The 22,811-nt window shown below is 42.1% G+C and overlaps 2 protein-coding genes across 3 annotated transcripts in view; both read right to left on the bottom strand.

Moving 5' to 3' along the window:
* cib2 (calcium and integrin binding family member 2) overlaps window positions 1–22,811 on the bottom strand; it is a 105,296-nt gene that overhangs the window by 77,046 nt on the left and 5,439 nt on the right. The window contains exons 1-2 of one of the 2 annotated variants that reach the window (XM_069904546.1): window positions 21,664–22,240; window positions 5,829–5,863 (exon numbers count right to left, since the gene is read on the bottom strand). In XM_069904546.1, coding sequence (XP_069760647.1) covers window positions 5,829–5,863; window positions 21,664–21,714 — 86 coding nt within the window. In that variant the 5' untranslated portion in view covers window positions 21,715–22,240. Of the gene's footprint in view, window positions 1–5,828; window positions 5,864–21,663; window positions 22,241–22,811 lie in introns of those variants that run through there. The other variant, XM_069904547.1, reaches the window with a different exon arrangement.
* On the bottom strand, window positions 11,248–11,891 carry LOC138746326 (large ribosomal subunit protein mL48-like). Its single transcript, XM_069904545.1, has one exon. The coding sequence runs from the start codon at window positions 11,801–11,803 to the stop codon at window positions 11,327–11,329; it is 477 nt and encodes a 158-aa protein (XP_069760646.1). The 5' UTR covers window positions 11,804–11,891; the 3' UTR covers window positions 11,248–11,326.

Here is a 22,811-nt window from a genome sequence, read left to right as displayed (position 1 = left end):
AGAGAGTGAGAGAAGTAGAGGGAAGGAGATGGGGAAGAAAGTTTTTTTTTCCTTAATGGAAACTGGAGAAGTCCTCTTAAAATAAAAAAGAACTTTAGAGGCAACACTTAAATCATTCAGGTGAAAGAACCAAAAAAAATAAAGAATACAGATTAAAACAGGGCAAATTAAAGATAAATGGTTTAGCAGATTGTATATCAGTTTTTAAAAAAAAGAAATGGAAATGGAAAGTCACAATGTGATCATTGTCTCCCATTGTCACAATTCACCCTGTTTTTTCCTGTATTCTTGATTTTTTTTTCTATGATTCTTTTTGTAAGTCATTGTGGAATCATTCACAACTCTTTCATGGTTATAAAGGCACATTTGCAGTTATTAGACAATTTTTTTGTGCTGTACTTAAGTTTAAAAAATGTCACAGAAAAAAATGGAAGCTCAGCAGATCGGGCAATATCTATGGACAGAGTAACAATTCAATGTTTCAGGCCAATGTTTCACTTGAGGACAGAGTAATGTTTTAAATTTCAGACAGGGAACAAAGGAAATATCTATGATAGGACGGGGAGGAGAAGGGGAATTAGGGAAGAGAGGAAGAATGAAGAGAATGTTTGAACTGCAAGAACAAAACAAGGAAGTTATTTAAAACCTGAAAACATCTGAGGAGTATAAAAACTGATGGCCTCATATTTCCTTACAGCATAGGAAGAAACCATTGTGCCCATTGACAATTCAAGCTGTGAGAGCAATCCCACCATTTCAGTTATTTACTTGACAAATTTGGACATACAGCACGGTAACAGGCCCTTTCAGCCAACAAGCCCATGTCACCCAATTACACCCAATTGACCTGCACCCCCGGTATATTTTGAAGGGTGGGAGGAAACCAGAGAACCTGGATGAAATCTATGCAGACACAGGTAGAATGTACAAATTCCTTACAGACAGCGCCAGATTCGAACCTCGGTCTCTGGCACTGTAACCCTGTTGTGTTAACCATGCCACCACAAGGGACAACTGGCAGTAACTATTCACCTCATAAATCAGAATTACTTTGTGATTTGGGAGCAAACTGGATCATTTAGTGGGGGGCGGGGGAGGAATGACCTACAACAACAGATAGAATGGGTCCACTTCACACAGCACCAGCGGTCACAATCATATCTGCACCACCAGTGTTGTGAGACCACTTCACGGCCTGTGGAGCCTGTGCCGCCCTAAAAGCAGTCCCGTGAAACATTTTAAGGACCTTTTGTTCAGAACAGAGGTTGTGACCATTCAGGAGTCAAGCAATGAGGATAGAGCTGCAAAATACTGCTGAAAAAAAGGCTATAATCTTGAAAGGCCTGCTTCTTTTTTTTAAATGTTGTTATACTTGTGTTCAAGCCCCTTCTTTCCAGTGATGATTTACTTTCCTGCAATATCATTAAATATTTAGTTAATTTCATTTAAGAATCCCATTTTCACACTAATTAGCTAAAGTTCTGTCTCAATGGGGCAAGGTTTCAAGCTCATGCACTATTTTGTGACTCGTTCATGAGAATAAATTCTGATTCTATTTACAGTTCTGCTTTCCCATTTCCTCCCCGTGCTCCTGCAACTTAGTCTTGATCTCTACTGCAGAGTGGACAGACTTGGTACAAACCAGCACGAGTCTCACAGATCGCTGACTCTTCTAATTTGGAACTGTTCTGAGAAAAGCCGTGGGAGTTCGTCCTGCAACCCTGACCCTTATTTATCCCCAGCCAATGAGACAGAAGCAGATTACAGTCTCACATTGGTGATTTGCTGTTTGAAAATTGCCGCATTTGTAAATAGAGATTCCACTATTTCCGTGAAGTACAACAGAAAATTCTGAAATGGTAGAGGGCAAGATAGAAATGCTACCCCTCATTTATTTCCTTCCATGTAATGATGTTCAAAGTTCAGATTTATTGTCACAGCATATACATGACATCATACACAGCCCTTTTTCTACGGGTAAGGCAAAAGTACTACTTATTGGTAGTGGAATAAACTGTACTCAAGAAAATACATATACATGGAAACAAATAAAGAAATGTAAACAAACTGACTGTGCAATACATTTTTAAAAATTCAGAAATAAATAATGTGCAAAGAGTCCTTAAATGAGTCCCTAATTGAGTTGGTTGTTGAGGAGCCTGATGGTAGAGGGATAGCAGCTGCTCCTGAACCTGGTGGTGCGAGTCTTGGGCACCGATCCCTCTTTCCTGATGGCAGCAGCGAGAACAGAGTATTTGCTGGGTGATGTGTATCCTTGATGATTGCTGCTGCTCTCAGATAGCAGCGTTCCCAATAGACATTCTCAGTGGTAGGGAAGGGAAGGGTTTTGCTGTGACATCTTGGCCTGCGTCCACTACCTCTTGCAGAGCTTTCCACTCAAGGGTATTGGTGTCCCCCATGATGCAGCCAGTAAACACGCTTTCCACCACACACCTTTAGAAATTTGCCAGATGTGTGGTGGAAATCGTGCTTTTATCTTCATGAAAGTGAAATTACAAGAAAATTAAGTGCAAAATTTTAAGCAACCTTTACCTATGGAGCGCTGACAACTTAATTTGTGAGAAAGTGCAGGGTTTCAAGGACCAGGGATCAGGGTCTGAAAGTTGAAACCCCAATGGGGAGAAATTTCTTCACCTGGAGCATTAGTGAATCTTTCCAATTCTTCCCCTTTCAGAGCTGTGGAGGCACAGTTACTGAATGCATTCAAGACAGAGATCAGTATAGATTTTTTTTGCAAAATACAATCAGATGGATGAACTCTGGGTCAGTTTGAGAAAAAGAATTGTCAACATTTCAGGACATCGAGACAAAGGGCTCCAACCTGAAGCATCGACAATTCTTTCTTTCCCACTGATGCTACTCGACCCACTTAGTTGCTCCAGCAGATTGTTTTGCTCCAGGTTCCAGCATCTGCCGTCTCTCATGTGTCTTCGATAGATTTTTAGATTTTAAGGGATATGGGGTTAGTGCAGAACGTGGCACAGAGATTAAAGATTAGCCATGAATTTACTGAATAACAGAGCAACTGCAAAGGAGCAAAATGGTCTACTCATGCACCTCTTTATTGTGTTCCTCTGACAAGAAAACATTGGAGAATTGTTCAAGATATAACTGTCTGGTGGAATGATAATGCTAACTCTGTTTCCATCTATCTTTTAAAGCCTGCATATATTGATGCCCCAGCCACTTTGGCACTGCCAACATGGGAGAGACATTTGAACCCCTGCCTGTCGGATCCTCCGACGCCTGCCTGGCAATACCAGACTAGATCAGGGTGGATTGTCTGCCCTTCAGAACATTTTGTAGCAGGGTAGATCCAGTCAGTCGCATCCTTACATGACTCGGAGGCTGAGGGGGCGTGCTGCTGTGGTCACATACCTAATTGGACCTAGCGCCGTGAGTGTTTGTTTGGAGTGGCGAATGTGGGAGGTGGTGTGCATGTGCAAGCTGACTGCTGTCGGTAATGTGCAGCCGACTGCCATTGGTTACACACCCATATCAGAGCAGCGAGTTGCAAAGATGCACGTGTGGATGACATGAGGGATGTTATGGGAGGAAGAAAATAAATCTTTGAGAACGGTTGGAGAGTGAAATAAAAGTCTGGTGCCAATTTTATGGATTTTGAAACTTGAGTGTTCTGCTTTATTTTTGGATATGATATTACACTCTTACCTAACAATTGACATTTGTCTCAGCTTGCACTATGCCACACTTTGCAGAATACACAAGGCTCAAAACATCAGACACCCCATCAGGTTGATGATCCTGAACTCAAATTGGTGGAGATGAATAAACTTCAAAACATAGGACTCAACATGGAATCATGTAGGACATATCGTAGAGGAAGGCCATTTAGTCCAAGCAGTATTGAATTTGACCCTTTCTCAAATCGGTGGAGATTAATAAACTTCAAAACATAGGACTCAACATGGAATCATGTAGGACATATAGTAGAGGACAGGCCATTTAGACCAAGCAGTGTTGAATTTGACCCTCTCTCAAATTGGTGGAGATTAATAAACTTCTCAACATGGAATCATGTAGGACATATAGTGGAGGACAGGCCGTTTAGTCCAAGCAGTGTTGAATTTGACCCTCTCTCAAATCGGTGGAGATGAATAAACTTCAAAACATAGAACTCAACATGGAATCATGTAGGACATATAGTAGAGGACAGGCCGTTTAGTACAAGCAGTGTTGAATTTGACCCTCTCTCAAATTGGTGGAGATTAATAAACTTCAAAACATAGGACTCAACATGGAATCATGTAGGACATATAGTGGAGGACAGGCCGTTTAGTCCAAGCAGTGTTGAATTTGACCCTCTCTCAAATCGGTGGAGATTAATAAACTTCTCAACATGGAATCATGTAGGACATATAGTAGACAGGCCGTTTAGTCGAAGCAGTGTTGAATTTGACCCTCTCTCAGTGAAAGTCCACCTCAGATAGAGGGAGTTGAAATAAAAATTACAGAGCCAAGTCTCCTGTGTGTTCAGCAGCATTTCTGCTGCAGGCTTCCCAACTCTTTACTCAACCTGTGTCAGATATCGTGACCAAACAGGATCATTTTTTAGTGTTACCTTCAGTTTCTGGGCAGTGAATTATCAGAGCTGCTCTTTACAGTCAATTCCAATAGCATAGCTGAAGGATGATGTGGAGTCTGGGATGCAATCGGAACAAAGCCCCACAGGACCTGTTAGCTGCCTCAAGCAGCTAACCTTTGGTTAGCTTAGAGAAGACTTACAGGATGCTTCCGATTTGCACTGCTGGTATAGGAAGATCTTTGGGTTCTGTATAATAAGTGGAGTGGGGGGGGGGGGAATGAGGAAGGAGGGAAGGAAAGGAGGCAGAATTTCCAGGAAGCTCTGCTGCTCTTCATATTGAATCTGGTATCCTGGAAGGGCCTCTGCTTAATGCTTTATCCACGCAAACACAAAGTTGGTGCAGCATCATTTGAACCTAGACTGCAGCAAATGGAAATTCAGGTGATTCTGGAAGGGTAGAGTATACAGGAACTTCCTGGCAGGCCAGAACCAAAGCAAAAAGACAATTCCGGACCAAGCTAGAGTCTCAGGCAGATGTTTGGCAGCTGTTGCATGACATCACATCAAGGAAGTATTATTAACTGCAATATATCTTTTCTGGAGCTCAATGCTTCCTACGTTTGCATTGAAAGTAAAACAACTATGCCTCCCAACAATCCCCCGCAGCCTCCAGTGTCTCTATACTCCCAGTTTTTGAAAATAATCTTTAGGAGAGTGAATTCTCTGAAAACATATGACGGTGTAGCTGGCCATGGCCTTAAAACCTGCGCAAACCAACTGTCCAGAGATTTTGCGGACATTTTCAACCTCATGCTGCTACAGGCTGAGGACCCCATCTGCTTCATAAAGGACATCCATCATACTGAGCAACAAGAGCAAGGGGGCTTGCTTCAATGACTAACAGCCAATACGTTTAGCTTCAACACTGTTACAGCACCAGCAAATTGGGTTCCAAACCAGTGCTGTCTGCATGGAGTTAGTACTTCACTGTTCACCTTACAACACTGACTAAACTTTAATCATGCATTTATCCTGAAACCTTCCTTTCAATTGTAATAAAGGTTTAATAAATTCAATCCAAAAGTGAAGTCAGCACAAGGTGGTTCAAATGTGACTTATGTAAGTTCCTTTTTTATTAATATTCACTGGAGCTAAATTCTGGGCAATGATCCCAATTCTCAAAAATATGGTATAATTTTTGCCATCGTGCTTGACAAAATGGAAACTCAACCAGACAGGAAAATCCCAATTCATCACTCACCGAAGGATTTCTTTGCGGGTGAAAAAGGTGCAGTCCTGAAAGAAAGAAGACAAGGGTTTTAGTTCAGTCACAGGTATTGAGCTGCCTTTCAAGGTCAGAACTTAAATGAAGGACCAAAACCACGACTTAATGGCTCTACAGGCACTCAATATCCACAAACCAGCACCAAGATTTTGAAGTCACAGATTTGCTGCAGTGGATTTCAAAGAATCTGAGCATTTGAAATTTTGGAATTCTGTCAATTGAGCAGCTTGTAAATGGCCTTGGGCACAAAATTCCACTTTCTCTTTTTATTCATAAGTTCTTTCAAACCAGAGAAAACCGAATAAACTGTAATTCCTGAAGGTTTCTTTGGCTTGGCTTCGCGGACGAAGATTTACACCATCAAAATAAGATTTCAGTACCACACGAAAGTCTGCAGATGCCAGGGTTGAAGTTAAAAACACAATGCTGGAGAAACTCAGCAGGTCAAACAGCAGGCGTGAAATAGCAAAGATAAAAGTACATAGCCAAGATTTCAGTCTGGAGCCTTTCATGAAAAATTAGCAAAATGTAGGCTGGTGCCTGAATAAAATGGTGAGGAGAGGGGCAGGGGGAGGATCACAGTGGATCAGGTGGATAGGGAGGGAAGGCACACCAGCAAACCAGGGGGTGAATAGAGAGGGAAGGGGGCAGACAGCTGGAGGAAAGAAGAGAGAAGGATGGGGAGGAAGAGGGAGAACGGGGAGTAGTCTAGCAAAAACTGGAGAAGTCGATTTTAATACTAGGATTTACTTACACAATCAACTTCCCAGGAAACTAGGGTTAGGAGTTAAAGTCATTGCAGCATTCTGTAATATCCTGGAACTTTTAACAAAACAAACAGCCCAAAATGGATGATTAAAGCTCTGCACCTCAGTCAAGATCATTATTTATCTCATTTTTATATGCTAGTAAAATAGATCGGAAAAATATTTCAAAACCATCAACTAAAGTGAAACCACTCTTCTTTCTTTATATTTTAAAAATATTAGCTAAAACCTATTTACGTTTAGTAATTTCTATTAATTACGAGAATTACTAATTCCTCCCCATACCATGTGCACAATATTGTTAGGATGTGCACAGCATTGATATTATTTTTGAATTCTATCCCAGTTTTGGATTGGTGCATATAGTGTGCACAGGTGTACAATCTTCATTTTGCATACAGGATATTTGCTTCGTGTCCATGTGTAGTTGGTGAGTAACCAGGTTGCTTTGCATGAAGGATATATTTGCATGATGCCTTTTTTAATGCATGGCTTATATTCTGTGTGCGCTATTTGTTTTTACTTTGAGTGAATAGTGTGTGCAGTTTCTGTCTTCCTTTCATGCTGAACATTTTGGAAAAGTGTAGTCTGTGTTCAGAATATTTTTTTTTACATGCACTGAGCATACATTATTTCATTAACACAGTGCAAGTTTGGATTGCACAATATTTGTCTTCAGTTTGTGATGTACACAAATCCTTACAGATAGCATCAGATTTGAACCCAGCTGGCACTGTAATAGCATTGTGCTAACCGCTACACTAATCGCGTCTCCTGTAATTTGGTGACCTTTGGTAACTGTGGTATTTGTGGGCTTGTAGGTCAGCAGGGCTTGTTCTCAGGCTGTATGTCTAAATATGTCTTTTTGTTGGACTTTATCATGTTTGCTCTTCCTTTGTAAAGAGATCCATCCAAACATGATGTTCTGGGTGTCCTACAGAAATGCAAGCACCCTTACCCTTATTCTCAAATCCTTTTGCAATAAAGGTCAACATAAACCATAAGACATAGGAGCAGAATGAGGCCATTCAGCCACTGAGTCCGCCCCACTATTTCATCATGGCTGATTTACTATCTTTTTTAACCCCATCCCCCCACCTTCTCCCTGTAATCTTTGATTCCCTTCCTAACCCCTGTCTTAAATATATCCGTTAGCCTAAGCACCACAGAAACAAATTCCATGCATTCACCTCCTTCTGGGTAAAGAAATTCCTCCTCATTTTTGTTCTAAAGGGAAGTTTATGTACTCTGAGGCTGTACCCTCTGGTGCCAGACTCCCACACCATAGGAAATGTCCTCTCCTCTATCTAGGTCTTTCAGTATCTAATAGGTTTCAATGAGATTCCACCTTCATTCTTCTAAACTCCAATGAGTAACAGTCCCAGAGTGATCAAACACTCTTCATATGAAAACCCTTTCATTCAAGGGAACCTTCTCTGGAGACTCTCTAATGCCGACACATCCTGCCTTACATAAGGAACCAAAAACTCACCCTACTCCAACACACTAGATGCCTTCCTGATAATTTACTGTATCGGCATATGGCTTTCTTTGACATATTTTTAAAAAAATTAGACATACAGTACCGTAACTGGCCAATTTGGCCCCAAGAGTCTGTGTTTCCCAAATTACACCCCATTAACCTGCACCCCAGTACTTTTTTTTGAAGGGTGGGTGGAAACCGGAGCATGGGAGAATGCACAAACTCCCATGTACAAACATAGACATAAACTCCTTACAGACAGCACGTGATTCGAACTCCAGTTCAGTCCCAATCGCTGGCGCTGCAAAGACATTGCGCTAACAGCTACCACTACAAACTAATGTCTTTCAGCCTAACAACATCTTTCAGTTTGATTTAACCAATATTAATTGACAACAAAACAAAGAAAAACTACTTGTATTCTAAAAGTTTCAAATTAATTGGGCTGTCACATTAACCACCACATATTTATTGTCTTAGATCTGTGATTCTGATATTCCATGAGAATGAACATGAGACTAATGAGGGAAGCACTTCAATTAAGCAAACAAAAGTTAATCTAGAAATTAGGGCAGAGTTATTTAAAATGTCTAATGTTTCAAGGTGAACTCTTACATCAGATTCCATTTAATTATTAAATTCCACTGCGTCTCAGTGGGTCCTGCACGTTCTTCCTTTCCAGAACCAATACACTATGCTGAGATATTGTGTTACTTCAGGGACAGTAGTACAATTCAGCTCAGCAGCCATACAGTAGTAATGGGGACGAGAGCTGTGTAAATTGAAACTGAAGCCAAATTCAATCTAACATTCAATTACCGGAGCATGCAATGAAAAGCCGACAACATCCCAACCCCCTGGTCTTCCTTTCCAAACTACAACTAGATTTAGTTGTCAATTCAAAACCTAAATGCAGACATGCAGCCAGTGCAAAGATTCAAATCAACAACAAAGTGCATATGATTATATAGAAGTACCACTGCAAAAATAATACTATTTACCCCAACTGGCCCATCTCCATCTGGAGTTTTCCATCGAATTCTTGTAAATTATCCTATTTCTCCTTCATGTTTATTTCATATCCCCTAGGATTTTTTTTTTAAATGGCAGTGCTGTCAGGGCTTCTGTAGCGGCAGCGTTGCCGCTGGTGCAGATCTGCAGAGAGAGGGGAGCGGAGACACAGCACTGCTCTATGCTGTCGGCTCTGCATAGGCTTATGCTGTGACCACAGGGTCTGGGCCCAAGATGAAGGCATCTTTGATCAACAGCAGCCATAAGGGGTTGCAGATTCTAGGAAAGCAGAAGGAATGGTGCAGACATAGGTGTATCTAGAGTATGGCAGGTGGGACAGAGAACAAGGGAGCAAATATTGGGGGGTGGGGGTGTAACTGTCTTCACCTTTCCCACCCAATACTACTTAGTCTTGAGCACCACTTGAGTGCTGGACTGGCATTTCATCAGGCCGCTAACTGCTTATCAGGGCCACTGGCCCACTATCTGCAGCCCTTCGGGGTGGCGCAGGGTTGTTCCAGCTGAAGACAGGTTCTGCCCCGCCACACCTATTAAGTACACACATTGCACTGGCCAATTTAAATCCCATTGATCTTTGTAATTGGCTTGAACTTGATGGCACTGAGCCACTGATTGGCCCCTGTAAATTGTCTGGGGTCCCCTAGCCAACCCACTTGTGTTTGGCCAACTTGGCGTTGAACCATTGGCCTCCTGTTAATGACCTGAACTGATTTCCTTTCCCCCACCCCGGGCCATCCCCAGCACTATAAAGAGAACCACATGTGTTGTGTTCCAATTACTCTCCACATTGTCAGGACTCAGTCTCTTGGAACCATGCTGTGCTCAAGCTGAAACATCTCTTTTCCATTATTTAATTTAGGACAAGTGGACAACATGGTTTCACTTGGCTCACTCCAGTCTCTAGGCCTAGAACAACCTCTGAAACAATTGTTGATATGGTAAGTTGTTGCCTATTGGCTAGAATATGCACTCATACTGCAGTGTACTCTACTGTAAAGGATTGAGGCTTGATTGTTTAATTAATGCCCTTAGTTTGGCCAAGTAAGTTCCTTCCTAGTAACGATAGGTGTATAGTGTGTGTGCATGTTACCATTTTCACATGCCTGTCTTTTGTAAATTAAATCATTTACTACAAAAATGTATTCAGGATCTGTGCTTCCTAACATCTCAATGCCTAGTTTGACTGCTTCGCTATCCTATTTCTAACACCGCTACACGCCTGCCCATCCAACCATGAAATGTTTCCTCACGAAGAAATAGGAAAGTGGAACTATGCATGGTTCTGGTTCTATGTATGGCTCTATCATTGAGCTTTCTGAACTGCAGTGCTGTATGTAATTTATGGGATATGTCAGGCAGCAGTGGCACGGTTTGTTTTTGGATGATTTTTGATAGAGCCACTTGGCCTAGATGTGTCACTGGGTCCAGGGTGCCAGAAACTGGAGGCCATTCCCTGAAGGAGAAGCACCAATGAGGGGCTCTGAGGCTGAAGAACACGCAGGAGGAGGGCTGTTGGTGACTCAAGACGAGGAATCCACATAGGCTGCGGGCAACTGCATTCAAAGGACTCTCACCAGGCTGCGAACTGCTGGAGACCTGCTCATGTCTGGCTGCAAGGGTAGCAAGTGTCGGAACAAGGACACGAGATGGTGCTGGAGGCCTCCTGATTGTGTCAGAAGTTTGAATCTGAAGGTCAGGTTGTTGATGGTTTGGACTGAAGACTGTGTGGCTGCAGGAGCGCTGGAGATGAATCCACAGACATTCAGTAACTCTGGAAGGGGGGGGGGGGACGGACTCTCTTTTATTTCTCTTTATCTGACTGCAAGAGGCACAGGGCATCTTAGGGAACCTTTGTCTGTCTTGCAGTAGACTAAAGGAAATTTTGTGTAATATTGCATTTTTGGCTTTATAACATGACAATCATCTTGTATCTAGAATCTTAAACAACGAAGACAATGCAACTGGATTATATACTGCTGTAATAGAGAACAATAATTTTTTTTTAAAATAAATAATACCAAAAAGTTTTGATTTTTAATTAACTATATAATATACAATTATAAATTTGTATACTACTTAGAAGTATGCCACTTTGCATAGGGATCCTTGAATTTCTATCCTATTATTTCTATCTCAGCTTGTGATCTGGTGGATAAATTTTGGCCCAAAGTAGTCACTCTTTAGATTTCTTCTCAGTTCATCTGTGCTATTAGTCCTTCCAAGTCTGGTCTAGCTTTGAAACGAGCATGGAAATCAGCTTCCTTGATGCACAGAATCACACCTTCCCGCTGATTAGTTTGAAGGACTTCCACAACAATTGGGATGAGAATTGAGCTCAAACCACTAATCTGTACAATTCTCTCATGAGTGGGAATAACAGCTTCCAAATTCATCTTTGTGCCTTTTTCCTCTAACGATGAGATCTCCGTGGATTTGGTGGGCATTGCATAGCTTTCCTCTTTGATCTTCATTTGGTTGCAGAACCTGTGGATGTACCGACTGTAGTGCTCCACCAGCGTCATATCATGGCCAGTGACTTGAATGTTTAGGACCCCATATTCTGTGTCAGTGCCCATCTTGAGTTGCTTCATTTGTAGCTTCTCTTTCTTTTTCCGTGGAACTTCTCTTGGCAGTAGATATTTGTACCTCCCAATTCCATGGGTGGGCATTGATCTGTACTGCCTCGTGTTGGATAGGATATTACCTGTTAACAACAAAGGTGGCTGACTTAAAGATGTAAACCTGACAAGAGCAGTTTGTTTCAAGAAGACCGCATTTCTCAAACATTGTGCCTTGAGGAGAACGGGATTCGTGCCGGAGCCAAGCCTGCACCGGAAGAGAACAATAATTTGATGGCTACTGAATATTTACCAGTAATGTTAGAAATAGAAATACCTTAACAGAAATTGCTCGAGACAAAAATTGAGAACAAAGAATATTTATTATAACAACAATGCAAAGTTGGGTGCTTCCCCTTACCCTGGGAATACACACATACACTGGGGCTCACCCAACTTTTATACAGTTGATTTCAGTATAGGAATACCCTCCCCCTTACATTCTTCTGCCTCCTGGATGGGTTTGGCATTAGGCAATCCTTCCTGCCTATGTGCAGTTTTTCAGTGGACTTGGAGGACCAGGGGGTATCCTGTCGGTGTTTTCTCATGTCGTTATCCCCATTGTCCGTATTCACAACCTTGCCCTTGTCCCCATTCACACCTTTCCAACTCTCAGAGCTACAGTCTCTTCATATGCAGAGTTCGCTAATCCTGTCTAGGGTTTACTAATTTAATATGCATAACTTGATAAATCTGTGTATGGCTTACTAATTATATATGTAGAACTTGGTACTTCTGTCTAGGGATAGGAGACCCTTATCTCATCCAGACTATCTCAACTTCCGACATTCTATTATTCCTTAACCTCTCCTTATCTTATTCATACGGTGGGCTCACTGATCCTGTGGAAAAGACTCTGCTTCCTGCATTCTAATTTCCATGCTTAGCCTGTTCATACTGGTTTAATCCATCACTCCGCATGTCTGCACTAGTTTCCCCATCTTTCATATTTTATGTCAAGTTTCCTCATCTCTCACAGTAACATTGACTCAAGTCTGTGTCAAACACTTCACTGAATTTCTAAATTCAGACACAGCTGAAGAGTTGTAAAAGGCTAAAGAGTTGCCCTCATTTCTAATCAATAACATGAATAATTTGACCAGTGATCTGAGGAGTTTGAGGTTGAGAGATTATGTTAGATTGTTGCAGTAGAAGTTCCAGCATTACATCCAATTATTTTGATGATCTTATTGGAATATTTGAGTGTGTCTGGATGTTAATCTGAATAAAGAATCCAGGTCCGTGGAAAGCAGCGAACTCACACCATCTACGAGTGTTTAAACATCTGCTCATGTCATGGACACAATGCATGGTTCAAAAATTTGCAGTCAGGGAGGCAGTTTCTAATGTGACATGACGATGATTTGAAATTTAGTCAAACATACAATAAGTATACAGTGTCCAGAATAGGTCTCTAAGGACAAACTTTAGAAGCACAGATGATAATGAAACACCAGGAAAATCACTTTCTCTCCTCCTATACCTGAGAATCCAGCCACAATTCAAAATCAAGAGTCAACAAATTCCATTGAAACACAGGGACAGAAACAAAGTGTGGGCACTGTAAAAGACAGAAAATATTTAAGTGCATCTCATACACACCCAAAATTGCACCACATTCTTGAATTATTTCAAAGTTATACGTCTGGATTTCAAGCATAGTCGATGGGCAAGGGGTCATTTCCAGGGAACCTCCTCTTCTCTCTCCTTTCTCCCCCCCCCCTCCCCCACCCCCACCCACTATTCCTCCTTCCTCTTGTGAGAGATGGGAAAACTGATCTAAAATTATGAACATGAAGGAAACTAAAATTCATACATCAGTTAATGGCTGTAACCAGTACAAACAGGATGAGCTTGGGAATTAGGATGCAGGAAAGCAGAGTCAGCACGATTAACATAAGAATCTTCTAGTCTTTGTGACAAGCCACCATAAGACTAAGATAAGGAGTGGTAAGGAACAATAGAATGTAGGAAGTTGAGGTAGTCTGGATCAGATAAGGGTCTCCTAGCCCTGGACAGAAGTATCAAGTCCTACATATCTAATTAGCTAACCTTACACAGATTTATACATATTAAATTAGCCAACCCTAGACAGGATGAGCCAACTCTGCATACCAAGAGACTGTAGCCCCGAGAATCAGGAAGGTGTGAATAAGGACAATAACATGAAGGGACACCGACAGGATACCCCCTGGTCCTCCAAGTATACTGAAACTGCACATAGGCAGGAAGGATTGCCCAATGCCAAACCTCTCCAGCAGGAGGCAGAAGAATGTAAGGGGGAGGGTATTCCTATACTGAAATCAACTGTATAAAAGTTGGGTGAGCCCCAGTGTATGTGTGTATTCCCAGGGTAAGGGGAAGCACCCAACTTTGCATTGTTGTAAAATAAATGTTCTTTGTTCTCAATTTTTGTCTCGAGCAATTTCTTTAAAGGTACTTCTATTTCTAACACTCTCAATTCCTTTAGGGTTTACAGGTTGAAAACATCCATTATTTAATTAATGGTTCTTGATCTGTCACCTTCTTAAGCTCTGCACAATTTTGCAAATACTTTGACCTCAGCCTGTCACTGAGGTTCCTCCATCAAAAATTAAAACACTATAGTTGTATTTTATTTGACCTCATTGGGTTCTCAACCTTTAACAATATTTGTACAGACCTAGACATGCTCAAATAAGAGGTGTATTGTTTAATCAAGGACTCTTCATAGCTGCGGAATTTTCTATTCCCACTGTTGCAGTCCAGAGAGGAGGTACAGAAGTGTTTGGACTCTCAGCGATGTCATAACAGTCCTGGTTTTACTTTGTGATTCACCAGAAGGTGAAGTATCATCCATCCCTGGACTTGAAAATTTTGTGGATAACATATTTAATTGACTTGAAGATTGTTATCATACATCCTTCATTATTTCTTTGGTTAATATAAACTAGAATCAAATGGTTTGCATGGACATTTCTGAACTCCTCACCAGCCTTCACGATATTTTTAGATCTGTACATCTCTGACCTCCCAGGAGATCCCAGTGAAGGAACTTAATCATTCAGACGGAACCTCTTCCCCTGTTGAGATGCTTACTGTTTCCTCTGTCCTCCCACTACATTTTGTTCCAAATTCTGCTGAACAAAACTCAGTGGTACCCCGAATATCCTTTGGCCTAGCACTTCTGTGGGCATGCATCTTGTGGAGTTTGAACTAACTCTAAAGTAAACCATAATGTAACGACGTATCAGTGTTTCATGGTAATGCTCAATTTACCTTCCATGGACTGTTCCTCCTTTGCTTTCAGGCTAACATTCCACTTATTTAAAGCTGGGTAATAAGTGAAACTTCTATCCCACCATTAATTATACAGCTGAAACTGTGAGACCACAACAAATAGACCATTAGAGCATAGAAACAGGCCCTTCGGCCCTTCTAGTCTGTGCTGAGCCATTTTTCTGTCTACTCTCACTGACCTGCATCCAGTCAACATACTCCCATACCTCTCCTGTCCATTTACCCGTCCAAATTCTTCTTAAATGTTACAAATGAGCCCGCACTCACCATTTCAGCTGGCAGCTCTTTCCTCACTCCCCCTGATGTTCCCCCTAAACTTTACCCCTTTCACCTTTAACCCATGTCCTCTGGTTTGTATCTCATCGACCTAATTATATTTACTCTGTCTGTCTCCCTCATAATTTTAAATACCTCTATCAAATAACTATATAACCATTTACAGAGCGGAAACAGGCCACGTCGGCATTTCAAGAACAACTCCACTAGCTCAAATCTCCTGCTATATGGAGGGGGGGGGGGGTAAAAAGAGTAAATGCAGACAGGCTTTTTCCACTGAGGATCTTTCCTCATTCTACTCTGCTCATCATTGGTCTGTGCACAAATTTATCCAAGAAAATACTGAATTTACAACTCCACAACAGTATTTTTAGAACAACTACTTAATTGCTGTTAGTTTTTCCTGATCTCTGAGTGACAAACTTGTAGCTCTCCACAATCTCCAACACTGTTAGGTGGCCATGGTTTTGTGACTTTTCTATTAATTTTGATAAATCGCTTAAGTTTGCAAGCCTAACATAAGTATCTGACCATAATTTTTCAGTATTGATTCATTCCAAACATTTTTGCCCTCACTGTCTATTTTTCCTGAAAACCTCTTCATCCATTCAATTTCCTACGTAACAAGTTGGGGACAAGTTCTATTTAGTAATTAGAGAGTTTCCGGGATTTCATTTTTATTTTTATATCCAGTAAATGTTGTGGATGCGACCTTATTTTCTTTCTGCTTATATTTGATATGATCCATCATCAACCTCTCATAAATCCTCCCAATCTAGTGATTTATTCACTTGATCATTTTGTCACTTATGTGAACTTTTGCTAGCCTCTCAAGTATGTGTAGGCAAAATATGTGTTATCAGTGGGTTCCGGATTTCTAGCTAAATCCATTGCACTTGATGCAAGAGGACCTCCAACAAATTGTATGTACTTTTTCAATGGCTCTTCACCAACTAACTATGAAACTTTCAATGCACTTTATCGCAAAGCAGGGAGTTAACAATTTCATGACATAATCCTGAAAGAGGTGTTAGCCTAAAAGCCACAACTGTTGATTATTTCACCATTACCTATACTACAACAGTTATAACACCTGGTTGAACTAAATGTCCGAACATGAAGCAGTCAATCCTGTACTTGCAACAGCTAAGTTTATGTAATGACCACAGAATAGTAATTCTACACATTGATTAAAGCTCCAAATTCATCATCCTTATTCTTCATACTTCTTGCATTAAACGTATTTCAACCCGTCCAAATGACTCCATCCACTACCTATCCTTCCTCAGTCTCGCCACACATTGCACAGTGAGACTGCTCTATCAGCTGAACAAACACCCTGGTTCACACCACTGCCTGCCTAGCTAGCTTTATATTTTTAAATTTCAATTTAAATTTAGACAAACTGCAAGGTAACAGGCCATTTCAGCCCATGAGTCTGTGCCTCCCCATCCAATTAACACCCCCCCCCCCAGTACATTTCAAATGGTGGGAGGAAACTGGAGCCCCCAGGAAAAACCCATGCAAACATTGAGAGAACGTACAAACTCCTTACAGACAGTGTGGGATTCGAAGTCTGGTCCCGATCTCTGGCACAGTTAAGGCATTGTATTATTAATCACTCTGCCAACCATGCCATGTTTAAACATTCCCCAACAGCTCTAACAAATCTGCCTGCAAAGATATTGGCCCTTGCAACAAAATTAATGCTTTGTGGCCACGTTTGTGGATGATACAAAGAAAGGTGGAGGGGCAGGTAGTACTGAGGAAGTAGGGGGTCTGCAGAGGGACTTAGATAGGTTAGGAGAAGAGACAAAAAGTAGCAGACAGAACACAGCAGAGGGAAGTGTACGGTCATGCACTTTGGCAAAAGGAATTAAAAAGACTGTTTTCTAAATGGGGAGATAATTCAAAAGTGGAGGTCCTTGTGCAGGATTCCCAAAGGGTTAGCTTGCAGGTTGAGTCAGTAATAAAGCAGGTAAATGCAATGGTAGAATTCATTCTCAAATTTAAAAGTAAAGATGCAATGCTGAGGCTTTGCAATGTATTAGTCAGAGCACATTTGGAATTTTGTGAGCAGTTTTAGGCCCCATATCTAAGGAAGAATGTGTTGGTGTTGGAGAGGGTCCAAAGAAGATTTATGAGAAAGATCCCAGGCATTAGAGGGTTAACATATGAGGAGTTCTGGGCCTGCACTTACTGGCGTTTAGAAAGTTGAGGGGAGAATTAGTTATAATTGGTAATGGGGTGGCATGGTTGATGCAGTGCCAGTGATCGGGACAAGGGTTCAAATCCTGAGTTGTTTGTACATTCTCCCCACATCTGCATGGGTTTTCCCGGGGGTTCCGGTTTCCTCCCTCTGTTCAAAACGTACTGGGGGTGTGGGTAACGGGGTGTAAATTGGGTGGCATGGACCTGTGGGCTGAAATGGCCTGTTACCATGCTGTATGTCTAAATTTAATAAAAATTTTTAAAATTTAACCATCCCAAATATCGAAACTGTTAGATAGAGAGGATGTGGAGTTGTTTCCAGTGGTGGGAGAATCTAGCATCCTGGGGCTCAGTCTCAGAATCAAAGGACATCCCTTTCAAACAGGAATGAGAAGAAATGTCTTCAGTCAGAAGGTTGACTGCTGGTAATGTAATAGTGTTGGGCAGTACAGGGGCAAAATTGGTATTAATTACTATTCCTAAATACAAGATTTAAACATTCTTTTCTTTATTAAAAAATGAGGTTGTCCATTCAAATCTGATGATGGAGAGGATTTTTGTTACTCTACCTCCTTCCAAATGGTAGCAATGAGAAAATGGCACAGTCTGGGTGGTGAGGGTCCTTGATGATGAGGCTGCTTATTGGAGATACCACCACTTAAAAATATCCTTAATGGAGAGAAGATTAATGTCCATGATGGCGCTAGCCTTTTCCTCTCCTGTGTCCGTGCGTTGGCCCCTCCAGACCATAAGGCAACCAGTTATAAAGCTCTCCATGGTACACCTGTAGAAATTTGGAAGAGTCTTTGGTTACATACCAAATCTCTTCAAACTCCTAACGAAATATAGCTGCTGGTGTGTGCCTTCTTCATGATTGCAACCACATGATGGCCCAAGGATAGGTCTTCAGAGATGTTGACAACCAGGAATTTGAAGTTCCTTACACTCTCCACTCCTGATTCCTCTGAAGAGTGTTTGGGTTCTCCTGATTTCACCTTCCTGAAGTCCATAATCAATTCCTTTGTTTTGCTAACATTGAGTGCAAGGTTGTTGTGGCACCGCTCAGCTAACTGATCTACCTCCCTCCCATATACCTTCTTATTGCCATCTGTGATTCTGCTGACAGCTGTGGTGTCATTGGCAAAGGTGTAGATGGCATCTAAATTGTGCATAGCCATACAGTCATGGGTATAGAGTGAGTAAAGCAGTGAGCCAAGCACACATCCTTGAGGAGCACCTGTGTGGATGGTCAATGAGAAGTTATTACTGATCCTCACTGACTGTGGCCTTCCAATGAAGAAGTCACGGATCCAGTTGTAGAGGGAGGTACAGAGGCCCAGATTTTGAAGCTGGCTGACTAGTATTGAGGGGATGATGGTGTTTAAGGCTAAGCTGTAATCAAGGAATAGCAACCTGATGTAGGTATTACTGTTGTCCAAGTGTCCCAGGCAGAGAGGAGAGTCAGTGAGATTGCATCGACTGTGGTACGATTTTTTTCAATAAGCAAATTGCAGTGGGTCCAGGTCTTTTTTTATGTTAATTCTGGCCATGACCAACCTCTCAAAGCATTTTGTTGCAATGTGAGTCATTGAGGCAGCTCACCCTGTTCTTCTTGAGTATGATTGATGCCCTTTTGAAACAGGTGGGAACCTCTGACTGCAGCAGTAAGAGATTACAAATAAACATGAACACCCCAGCTAGTTGGTTGGCACAGATTTTCAGTACCCTGCCAGGTTTGTCTTCAGACCCTGATATCTTGAGGGTTCACCCTCTTGAAGGATATTCTGGCATTATCACGGAGTCACCAGCTTCTGTAGGGATTCTCACTTGTATAGTTGAATTTTACATTTCGAAGTGAGCATAAAAGGATATTGAGTCACGATTTGCATGGCAAATTGGCCTAATTCTGCTCCTAAGTCTAATGGTTCCCCTCAGGTTCAGATGCAACACATCCCTTTTGTACAGGTCATACCTTCCTTTGAAGAGATCCCAATGATTCACAGGCCTGCCCTTGCACCAAATCTTCAGCCATGCATTCATCTACCATAGATTTCTATTCTTATTGGGGGATCCAGAGATTACTACCCTTGAGGTCCTGCTTTTTACCTTCCTTCCTATATTTGCTCAACAGGACCTCATCCCTTTTCCTAACTCTTATCTACATTCCTTCACCATTTCCCTAGATTATTCAAGTTTATTGTCACTTGATTGTACAACCTGACAAAACAGAGTTCTCCTGCCCTCAGGACAAAACATGCAGACACATAACATAGTACATATGCAGAGTATGATTTGCCACTTTTCTGCCCAAATCTGTGTCTATATCCTTGCACTCTATCAGCCACAAGTTCTGTGTCATCTGCAAACTTCTTTACCCTACCTCATACATTTGTCTAAATTATTTATATACTGTATAATGACCCAGTACTTAAGGCTGTGAAACCACATTGGGAAGAGTAAAATTCACCCATCATTTTCTGTCAGTCGGCCAGTATTAGGTTCAGTTTTCTGCTCCCCATATGCTTTTGCTTTGTTTTGAGCAGGGTTTTTTTTTGCCCCTGTGGGATCTCACCAATGCTTCTCTACAAACCAAACAGCAGTATCAAATGTATCAAATCATCCCACCTTGCCATTGGCTCAAAACATTCCATCTACTCCACTATTGGATTCCTCCTCCCCCACCCCCCAGCCCATTTCACTGGTCTTGTATTCTGCAGCACCACACATATTCAGCTGAATTAGAAGAATCAGAATTTATGGTCGTGATATTTGTTGTTTTGTGGCAGCATCACAGTGCAAGCATTTATATAAACCACCATACAAAATATATAATAAAATTGTGCAAGAACAAGTCAAAGTAAGGCAGTCTGTGGTTTAAGAATCTGATGGTGGGTGGGGGGGGGGGGGGGTGCGGGGAGCTGTCCTTGTGCTCACCTTCAGGCTCTCAACCCTTTTCCCGGTGGTAACAGCATGAAGAGGATATGACCAAGTTGGTGATGGTCCTTGAGGATAAAGGCTATTTTCTTAAAACACTGCCTTTTGTAGATATCCTCAATGGAGTGAAGACTGGTGCTCATGTTGTCACTGGCTGAGTTAACAACCCTCGAGTTTATTCCTGTCCTGAGTGTCCAGACAGTGAGGCAACCAACCAGAATACTCTCTACGTACACCTGCAGAAGTTTTCGAGAACCTCCTCACTAAGTATAGCCTTCTTTGTGATTGCATTGACATGGAGGCTCCAGGACTGATCCTCTGAGATGTGGACACCCAGGAATTTGAAGTTCTGAACCCTCAAAGTCGAATGGCTCAAGGAAGCTATTCCCTGGGAATAATGCCTGTGTTAAAAGTTTGACCAAATCCATCCACACTTTATTTCTCTTTTGAAATGAATGAGGATTTTTTTTCATTTCCCTTATTAACCTGTAATCGGATTCTCCAAAATAAAAGGGCCTCGTGTTTTACTCTTTAGGCATGAAACTGACGCGAATTTTACAGGAAGCCTGTTGACAGGACTGAGGCTGTGTCGCTCTAATAGATTCATAACTGCACACAACACACACACACCTTTGATTGTTTTTTTTTAGCTTAAATCCTGCAGGGGTTAAATTGGTCTTCAGCCTGTCCTAATACCATGTTTGGTATCGCCTGAAATAACCGCAGTCGCTTTTAAGAAACCATAGGCATTCACGAAATGTATACAAACACCGAAGTGCTACCAGACCCCAGAGATCTAATGAGGAGGCGTGAGTGAATCGTGAAAACATAAACATATAAACATGTTTTTTTTAAAAAAAACTGTTTCGCGTGGATTAAGTTTCATATTCAATTCTGGCAATTTCACAGCTTCGCTTTCAACTTTGAACAGACTTGGTAAATGTCAACTTTAATGTTGCCTCTGTTGTACGGAACGATGTTTAATCAACACAGTGATTAACCTGTCATAATGGTTACAAATTTATGGTTAACACACGCGGGGTTGGGGAAACTCAACACGGTTCAAATCAACCGGAACACTAATTTGGGAAGAAATATTTTGGCTAAACCAGACTCATCCGGTTGGTGACATTTGAGACGGTCACGGTAAGTGCATTTCCCACACAGGTTCCCCGAGGCGATCTTCTGCCGTTCGCTTCACGTCTGCTTACCTGATAGGCGTCTAGTTGTTCATCAGTAAATATCGTCTGCTTATTACCCATCGTAAACCAGTGACATTCCTCTTGTGTAGATGCATCACATTAGAAGTTCCTGGCGTCCCTTCTACTGTATGCATTTAGGGCATTTACACGGCGTGACCCCACGGAGAAGGATCCCCAGCCAGCATTGAATTTTAAAGGCACCAGCCGGCATCTGGTAGGTGGGTGTGTGTGCTTTCTTCCTCCTCCGGCTTTGAACAGTCCTGCCTCGAGAAGGTTGGGCTACAAGGGGAAGGGTTACATTTTCCTCCTCTGTTGTCCTGTACCCATTCCCGGCTCGGATACAGTTTCAGGAGGGACAGCTCCCTCGGAGCTCGAGGCCGGTAGGGTGCACTGCGCCTATATGTTTCTCCGAGGGACCAAGCGGTGGATCAGCAAAGGCTTCAAACCCATCCTCGGCTGTGGTGGTGGAGTGCAGTGTCCCTCTGAACAGTCCAGTCCAAACAACTTCTCACGAGAGCCTGCAGATGCTGAGGTCTGGAAGCAAACAACAGTCAGCTGGAGGAAGTCGAGCAGCCTCAATGGAAGGAAGAAGGTGGTCAACGTTTCGCGTCGGAACCCTTCATCAAGACTGAGAGGGCAGATTCAGTGTAATTAGGACAGATTGGGCGGGGTGAGACAGGGCCCGGAGGGGGGGTGGGGTGGGGAAGGATATTGGCAGATGGAGAGGCGGAGGAAGTTGATTGGCTGGTGCCAGGCAAAGGGGAGAGAAACAAGAGGGATCAGAAAGGTGGGTTGGAGGTGGCTAGAGAATCTAAGAAATAGGAGCAGAAGTAGGCTATTTGGCCCATCAACCCTGTTCCGCCATTCAATGAAATCATGGCTGATCTGGATGATAGACATCTCCAACGACCTTTCTTTTCCCCATATCCTGTAACTCCCCTACTATGTAAAAATCTATCCAACTTTGTCTTTATCTGCTGATGTAGCCTCCACACCTTCAGTGGTCAGCGAATTCCACAGATTCACCACCCTCAGGTCGTCCTCATCTCCGTCCTAAATCTACTACCCTGAATCTTGAGGCAATGCCCCCGGTTCTGGTCTCCCCTACCATTGGGAACAGTTTACCTTGGGAGGGGAGAGATGAGTAGAGACTGAGG

The sequence above is a fragment of the Narcine bancroftii genome, chromosome 11, assembly GCF_036971445.1.
Source record: "Narcine bancroftii isolate sNarBan1 chromosome 11, sNarBan1.hap1, whole genome shotgun sequence".
Classification (NCBI taxonomy): domain Eukaryota; kingdom Metazoa; phylum Chordata; class Chondrichthyes; order Torpediniformes; family Narcinidae; genus Narcine; species Narcine bancroftii.
This window is presented reverse-complemented; position numbering and strand designations above follow the sequence as displayed.